Source organism: Achroia grisella, unplaced genomic scaffold (assembly GCF_030625045.1).
Source record: "Achroia grisella isolate CSIRO2021 unplaced genomic scaffold, CSIRO_AGI_Agris_v1 utg515, whole genome shotgun sequence".
NCBI lineage: Eukaryota > Metazoa > Arthropoda > Insecta > Lepidoptera > Pyralidae > Achroia > Achroia grisella.
In genome coordinates, this window is record NW_026712908.1 from 2,099,429 (window position 1) to 2,108,706 (window position 9,278).

Genomic DNA, 9,278 nt, shown 5'->3' on the forward strand with positions numbered 1-9,278 from the left:
CATCAAATTAGTCCGGCTCGAAGGACTAATTTGATGCCGTCAGAGAACGTGGAATGTGATTTAAAGGAAAAAGCAAAATTGATAAATTTCAGGAATCCATAGGACAGGACAGATTCCATCATTATTGTTAGGATTTCTTAATTAGATTGTTAATAGATGCGGTCTAAGTCATACGGTAAAAATAGTCCGTACAAATACGTAATAAAATTGTAGATTTTAATCCTTTTTAAGTAAGAATCCTTAGTAACGCATCGTTACATTATTATTAAGAGTCAGTAAATTTATCTTAATATGTTTGGATGTTCTGGTAGTAGACCAAAAAGGTACTTAATCATACAGCCGAATTTGCCAACAGACGTTTTATACTTCTCTAATGAGCCACATTACCTAACAGTATGCCACAGTCCGAACATTTTTGAATGAGATTTTTACCTAAGTATAATTGTTATTGAAATGTGTAGTGTTATAATTAATTCTAATTATGACGAAACTACTGTGAATGAAAGTTACAAATCCTAATATTTGTTTCTCATACTCCAGTTTCATTGTTATTAATATTACTTTAATTAAAATCAAACGCTTTACCTTGTTTACTTACAGCTTTATTCGTTAAATAATTTAAAAGTTCGCTTATTTTACAGTTAAATGATATTACACATTTTAATGTTTTATTTAAGATTTTTTTAATGTTAACAAGTAATATTATTATGTTTTGTCTTTCTCTAACGCTTCAGACGGCGAAATAGGCTTCGAATCGTATGGATATAAATCAATGCTCTGAACGTGAGCCCTGACCGAAACTCCGGGCGGTACCCCAAAGTAATCCTGACCTATATTCCTAATAATTGTGGTACCCGGCTTATTGTGGTGTATATTAAATCCTATAGCAAACTGTGGCGTGTTTTTGTCTCCTTTCCCGTCATCATAACCGCCGTCGTCATCTTTATTATTGGCTGGCTGGAAAGGTTTTAGAGGCACATAAGGTTTCTTCGTTGGCCTATAAGGCTTGCTGGTGGGCCGACCCGGTTTGCCTGTAAATTCGTAATTATATCTAAATTCTTATGCTGTGTGCTGATTGCTCTGTGCTGCGTGCCGTAAGGTGTTGGTGTAATAAAAACCAAATTGGTTGTGAATAATATTTATTGCGTTCAAGCAATTCTCATAATTTATTAAATTAAATAGGTAAGTCTAGTGCGCATCTACCTCTGGACAAGTCGATTGAGACTCGTGATCTTGCTTAACTACGATCGTAAAAGAGCTTAGTTTCTTCTTTCGTTAAAGTTAAAAGAAAATAAAGCGTGTTTAATGGACTAGGAACTACTACTGGACACCTCGGCATCAAAAGTCATTGTAACAAAAATTATAAAGAAACAAGATCACCAAAGTCAATCACGTTGCCGTTCCCGTGCTAGTCATCACCTGATCCTTTCGTTGGTTTGATGATCGCTCCGAAACCTGAGACATCTTCGTCGACGTAGCCTATATCTTCATTTCCCTGACCGAAGTCGGGGCCTTGGTAACCGCTATCACCGTCATCGTCGCCATCTGAACTGTCGCCGCCATTACCACTAGTGGAACCACCACTTGAAGTGCCACTACCAAATGTACCACTGCCAAAATTGCCACCAGAAGTGCCAGTCCCATAACTACCACCACTAGTGCCACTGCTGAACAATCCATTTCCAGTACCATAGGAGCCACCACTGCCTGTGCCAGGGCCGAAGGAGCCACCACTGCCTGTGCCAGGGCCGAAGGAGCCACCACTGCCTGTGCCAGGGCCGAAGGAGCCACCACTGCCTGTGCCAGGGCCGAAGGAACCAGTAGTTGAGCCACTACCAAAGGCACCTCCGGTAGGAATACCACCAAACGAGTTGCTTCCTCCAGAACCAAAGCTACTACTTCCTCCATTACCAGATCCATTAGAACCACTACCATTGGAGCCACTTGAGCCAGTTGATCCTGAACTGGGCTTGTTTGGTCGTTCTTTATCGTTAGAAGGAAATGGAGGTGGTTTTACGTGCCCGGATGCTGCAGTGCCGTCTGGTCCTAGAAATGAAAAGACTACTTAATGTATTGAAATAAACAAGGTATACTTAATTTATTTTCAATTTTACTGAAGTCCAAATATATATCTATTTTTCAATAATAGCATTTGACATTTGAATATAGATAATTAATATCGCAGTGTTTAAAAATAATGTTATATTGAAGTCGTATTATTTTGTTTGTCAGTTTGTATATTTGCAAAACGTAACGTATAAACAACTGCGCCTACTTTATAGTTAATTAAATTGCTCAGTTTATTAATTTCATTGTATTGTATTTATTAATACTTTATTTATTTATTTAACGTTATTTATTAAGTAATAACAAATAAATTGCAAAATTTGACCAATTTTGGTTCCTACCTTTAAATACGTCATCAGCGCCGCTATCATCGGGTGAAAATCCTGTGGAGGAACCAGCGCCTACAAAGTCTGGATCGTAAGCACTTGGAATGGTGGGGAAGAATGATGGGATGTAAGGATCCTTGTTGTTCTTCACTATTCTGTAGCCGATACCGGGACCAGCTATGTAATTTACAGTTCTGTAGATAGATAATTCATTTATTTACACTTTCAGCAAACATACAACAAAATAAAAGATCCCATTAAATATATAACAAGCAAGTAACAAACAGGTAACAAAATATAACAAATATACATATTTTAATTACCGACAAATACTAGGTACATTATATTAATGTAAAAATAAGCGGATATCATAATTTCTGGTATAACAATAAATCTTATTAATATTTTCAACGCGAAAGTTTGTGAGTATGGATGGATGGTTTTTACTCTTTCACGCAAAAACTATTGAACTGATTTTGATGAAACTTTACAGTAATATAGCTATAGGCTATAAATTTAAAAGATATGTACATTGAACATATAATGATATGTCAAGTAAGTGAAATGCAGACGAATTTGCGTGGGTCAGCTAGTATAAAATAAAGCACAACTAGTAGACTATAAATTGTATCTACTCTTATGAATATGCATATAGCTTTAGCAATTTAAGAATTAAATTACCTCAGGTTTCTGTATGTTTACAAATTCTAACCTTATATGTTCATTATGAAGACTCATAACACGTTATCTTACTTTAGAATCAGAGAATTATAGGTAGGGATATATCTAATTGTAAAAAAGTTACCTTTGAACACCTTTGTCGTCTAAAAATGTGTACGATCCCCTAACATTTCCATGGGAATCGCTGCTCTCTGTTCTTCTCTGATCTGGGCCTGCTGATATGAACCTACAAAATCACATTAATTTACTACTCAAGGGCAAAAAAAAACCTATCATCTAAAACCATAATTTGTCTTTAAACTTTAAGATACCACTGCAGTTATAATCTGAAAATGCTGTGCAATAAATTTGACAGCCCAATACTTTGTTTTTGGACCCAAATTGTTACGGGGGCCCTTAAAGGATAATATGTAATTTTAGATATACTAACATAGGCTAAGTACAATTGTTACTAACAAATTGGATCTCTGTTATCTGAATAAATAAATTTAAATTAAAAAAAAAATTAAAAAATAAAGTTTAAAGACAAAAGTGTAGTTAGAATAATATGCTGAAAATGATAGTTTGGTTTTGAAGACTTTTCGAGTTAAATGGTTCTGGAAGTGAAATGATATGCTAAATTCAAAATTCTGTTAAGTTTCTCACATAGAATCCGAAATTAAGATACCCATAGAATAACTAAAGTTAAGAAACTGAAGAGACCAATCCATTACAGACCGGAAAGAAGAGTTCTAGAGATATGAAGCAATCAGTAAGTAAAGTAAACGACTTCAGATGAAGGGAAATAAATGAAAACCGCGGACGCCGCTGGATCGGATGAGACTAATATGTTTAACAGTAGACAATGTATGTATTCATAACTTTGATTGTTATTGGATCACCATTACCCACGTACAAAAATAATTATGATAATTAGAAAGAATTTATGGATCTACTAACGTTACTACGTTAGCTGATACATCAATTTAATAATAGTTATGATGAGGAGAGAAGCAATGAGTACCTCTGGTTAATTTACAACTACAGGGGGTCACACAAATTAATTCCAAATAAATAAACCAATTATTCATAATTACAACTTAATTATTACCACGTTGCAAATTACCTGCCTCATTAATAACTAATCAATTACCTGTATGACCCATCTAATCCTCGTTGAACTGCCGTCCGACCACGTGGTCTGGTCTCTCCTCTTACCAGCGGTGATCGATGAAATGGTGAGCCGATAAGATTAGGGCTGTCTGGATGGGCGGAAGATACGTGGAATCCTGTATCTCTGCCTGCTATGTAGGAGACATCGTGACGCTCACCCACGTCATCCACAAACGAGTAATGGCCTAGTAAAAATGGTGTGTTGTATAATATTTAAAATATAATTTTTATTATTCTTTATTTTTACTTTCAGCAATAAGCTTTTGCAAAAAATATTTGTACCTAACTGTAAATGTAAATTAATAAGCAAGATCGTCTGTATTTCATGCAGGATAAAGTTAATTATTGAGATACAATGATCTATAGATCTAACACGATTTACATATAAGTATTTGATTGCATGCATAAGTATTTATAAAAAAACTTTTTGTAAATTCCTTACTTTTATTACAATTACCTTTCCTTTATTACCATTATCTTTACGGATGCAGATTTAATAACTATAATAAGTTACCTTTGACATCTCCTCTACTATCAGCATTCTCGTTTTTAGAGTAAGTCCTGGTATCAAACTTGAAAGAGTAACTGGGATCCTCATTGGGATCAAAATAAGGGTCATCCTTGTTACCGATTGGACCACGAGGTCTTTGATCCAAGTCCATTTTTCTATGTATGTTTGCACCCTTTGCTCGAAATCTGTAGGTATTAAATGTAATTTTTAGTGAATTGATGATGGAAAGTCTCGACCTACCTGTTGTTATATACATGAACAACCCTTTGAATATGACGTAATTATGTGACATCCATGTGAGTTGTCATTCCGGAGGATTAAAATATCATATCTCCGAACTTTGTAATTTTATTTTCTTATTTCGCTCTTCAACTCAAACATCATTACATAGATATTTTAAAGAAAGTCGCTGTCGCTGTCTGTCCGTCCCAAAGTATGCTTAAATCTTTAAAACTACGCAATGGATTTTGAACGGTTTTTTTAATTATCTATTAAAAAAACCGAGTGATTCAAGAGGAATGTTTATATATATAATACATGTGCACCCGTGCGAAGCCGGGGCGAGTAGCTATCTTATAAAATAAGCTGCTTGGCACCTAAAGTAGATGTGAAGTACAATGAAGTCATTTACGTAGTATATGACTTTGCAGAAAGGCGATCTTTTTAATTTTACTATATACCTACATCTTTTTTTATATAAGGTAAACAAAATGTTAGCCCACCTGATTTGTTATGCATATGGATACCTATTATAAATTTCATCGTGACGCCCGTAGCTCTCATTCAATGTCAGTCCTGAGAACTTAAACTCCACTTTAAATTTGAACACAGTTCAAATTGTTCATCTTATGTTGAATTTAAGTATAATATCAGAATTGCAATGACTAATTTGATGTACGAATGTACCTACTCATATATATAGCTTTCAATGGGTTAACTTAAGAATAATCTTACCCTCTAGGCCCAGCGGTGTAAACAGTTTCTTTCACGGTATCGGTAGCAGGATCACGAGCACCGAACCGGCCACCGACCAGTCCGTTTGCGGTACCGTGTGCTAAATGGTAGGCGGCACCTCGGTCTGTGTTTGTATATCTATAAAAAATGAAATCTTTAAGAAATTTAGAAATATATTTGATACAAAAGCGAATATTCGAATATAAAGTTTTAGTTAATTATACATTTTTTGTAGTTATGTACTAATGGTATCTATGTAATATTGGATTTATTCTAATTCTGTTACTATAATAAAACAACTGAAAGCTACTAAGCTTTTGTCATTGTAAATAATAGGAAAAATATTAAATTGTCAAGTCATGTCAAGTCAAGTCAAGGTATATTTGAAACATGTATCGGCAAATACTGACTAAACATTTTCTAAATTGTACCATGCAATTATCTAATACATGGATAGATTTACAGATGTACTTATTTAATAAATATTTTCACTTTGTTTAAAATAAACAGTTCAGAAATTGTCAGCTTTACTTTAAACGTATTTTTTTTAATTTGTTTATTTCAATGACGGTTTATTTCCAGATATTGATGATATACCTATTTATAATTTACATCCCAACTAGCTAGTTTGCTTGTATGCATACTTTATCGAAACAAGACATAACATACATAACTAAGAGTAAGAAAACATAATGAAGAGTGGAAGATTAGGAATTACAATAATAAACTTCTATAGACGTCATTTAGTAAGAAAAAGCTCGTTAAAAAATAAAATACGAACAAAACGACATTGATTAACAAATTATTTAGAAAATAAGTGTTTGATAGACATAATATTATAGACTATTATTTTATTAACTATAGTTATATCATACTACTATAGTAGTCCAATCAATAGACATTTATTTATGTATATGTAGAATGTAGATGTGCCTTATACAGGCGTAGCTAGCATACTCGGTTATACCAACACTGTAGTATTGTAATCCAATTGTTTTTTTAAGGAAAATGAACTTTTTTTCATATTTCGTAGGTAAAATATGTGTATATAATAATTAATTATTTAAGAAACAATGAAGTTCGTAAGTGTTAACAACTTTAATTGGTTAAAACCTAATAAATTATAATTATGTTGTTATCTAACACTAATGTCCTTAAAATTCAAAAGAACGCGAGGTAATTAATTATCTTAGAATTTAATACTAATTATACTTCGCACGACAATCGCCTAAGACTAAATAATTCTCGTAAAACAACAATAGGGAACGATAACTATACTATTTACGTGTCTTTTGATCTAGGACCTACTACGAATTGCACCTTCTAATAGGACATGGTCGTCTGGCGGTTTAGCACTCCGCTTTACTTACGATGGTCGCGGGTTCGATTCTTCGCACAATACAAACAGTAGCACTCATGAGCTCGATTGCTTGTATTGGTCTGTCTGCTTTCTATGTATATTTTAAATGTATTTAAAAAAAAACTATATCTGTTGTCTAGTAGCTCTGCTTACCATGAATTGACCAGATTGATTGATTGAATGATTATTATATTAATTAAGAACCAAGTTCTCATGGACCAGTTATCCACAGTATGAGTAGTCGTCTAAGGAATATGCTTTCGCTAAAACTTCTGGCTATTGTTAATAAGGTAATTTTCTGTACGTAAGAGTGTTCATGCCTAGTAGTTTACTAAAACTTAGACGAATGCCCCTAAGTTGAATATGACCACACACATATGAAAAAATATTATAACTTCTATATATAAAATATTTTATATTTCTGACTCTCCAGTGATTTGCTAAAACATTGCATTGAAATATACTGATAAACGAAATATAATAATAATTATTAAGTGTGTTTTCGCTACGACCACGATATATATATTTATACTTTCACAACTGAACCCCAGATGAAGTAGTAGTAATTTTAAAATTTCAAGATGATACGTTAAACACAATATTATAAATCGGTCCTGACTAACTGATGTGAATTGGGGGGGAAGGGAATTGTTAGTAATATGGACTAATAAACCTATTGCATCATATTATGTTGACCTTCAAGCGGTTCCTGAAAAACCTTCATGTTAAATTCCTGATGAATTTTCCACGATGACCTAACTGAGCTGACCTTATACTCATCTTATCACCCACCACTGGTGTACAGCCAGCGTATTCCGTTAACATAGGCAAGTGCACATTCCATTAAAAAAAAACTGGTATGAATATTATTGATATAAAAGCTTACGAGTTATAAATATATTTTTACGTATGATATTAGACTTTTAAACTTCTACTTTGTGTGTTTGAAAATTTATCTCAATATTTACGATAGAAAAAAAAGTTATCCAGGATTAGTTAATTCTCCAGGTAGATACCTGGAGAATTAACTAATCCTGGAGATGGTGGTAGAGTCGCCATCATAATAAGATATGAGTTTATTAATTGAAGTTAGCAAAAAAGTAAACGCAATGATAGATCTCATAGATCTTTTAATACTAAGTAATACTAGAAAATATCACAAAGAATAAAAATTGTTCTGACTCAGAATTCTGCCAATTCATTTTTATCACAACAACAATAATTGAGCTTATAAACTATTTTTGTTTTCTCTTACGATTAGATTTTTAAACTATCGCAATACCCTCCAATGGACCCCCCGTCCAATTCAAACAAGGATCGAAATTATGACGGACTAAGTCGAGGTTCGAACCCTTAGCGGTGCTCTCAGATTATAGTAGTATCCGTTAGGCGGGAGTTGACCTTAAGTCGCTCCATAAATCCTTCCGCAGGAGTTTTTGGAATGCCATCTTCATTCGCCCCCTACCGTCCGGTTAAAAAAACTATCGGAATCTTTACGAAATATGTCAATTTCATGATGAGTGGAATTACCCAAAATCAAAGGATCCATCCGTGTTCACTGTGTTGTAATCACCATCGTTCGTTCTCGACTTTCCCGGGATCACCTGAGTCCTCACCAATGCGCACACACACACAAATACCACACTTTTCTGAGTCCAAGCCATTTTAACACTTATTTCAATTAACTAATATATCATGTCTTAGCACACCGTGTGTCTTCAATCCGGAGCGTATGGGGTATGACTATACAGATAAAAAACAAAGCCTCTCTTATATATGGCGCTAAAAATGAACTCCGAACGGAGTCATACCGCGTGAAAACGACCGGACGTCATTGTTATTATATTTAGGCTTCACCTCCACTGATTGAGAATTTGCATCTTTAACTTAAAGCTACAGATTCATACACAACTTCTTTTTCTTTTCTTCACAGACAAATAATTTATAGATCTTAGAATTTTTTTCCTTAACTGTTAAAATATCACCAGAAGTATCTAGAATGACTAGGTACTCGTAAAAAAGTCCAATTCTTATATCAGCTTTTATGAGATTTAGCTTACAGAATTAGCGCTTTGCATAAGATAACTAGCTTATGAATGAAGCAAGTGAATTTCATTATCTCTTGCTACCGTGTAAAGAAATAGTTGTCGCTACGCAAGTAGTTGTCTCGTTCAATTTTATACATGTGAAGCGATGAATTCACTGTCCGTAGATTTATTTGTCACTG

The 9,278-nt window shown here is 33.9% G+C and overlaps 1 protein-coding gene across 2 annotated transcripts; it reads right to left on the minus strand.

The window, feature by feature from the left end:
• Positions 1 to 606: 606 nt before the first annotated feature.
• On the minus strand, positions 607 to 8,777 carry LOC131847071 (protein qua-1). Of its 2 annotated transcripts, XM_059196523.1 has the most exons (9): positions 8,582 to 8,777; positions 5,692 to 5,829; positions 4,741 to 4,922; positions 4,207 to 4,411; positions 3,199 to 3,300; positions 2,409 to 2,587; positions 1,768 to 2,046; positions 1,420 to 1,707; positions 607 to 1,031 (listed from the first exon to the last, which is right to left on the minus strand). In XM_059196523.1, exons 1-9 carry the CDS (start codon positions 8,713 to 8,715, stop codon positions 706 to 708), a joined length of 1,833 nt encoding a protein of 610 aa, XP_059052506.1. In that variant the 5' UTR covers positions 8,716 to 8,777; the 3' UTR covers positions 607 to 705. The 2 variants fall into 2 exon arrangements, with proteins under 2 accessions (XP_059052506.1, XP_059052507.1); XM_059196524.1 differs by lacking the exon at positions 1,420 to 1,707 and having other exon boundaries at positions 1,933 to 2,046.
• Between the last annotated feature and the right edge of the window lie 501 nt (positions 8,778 to 9,278).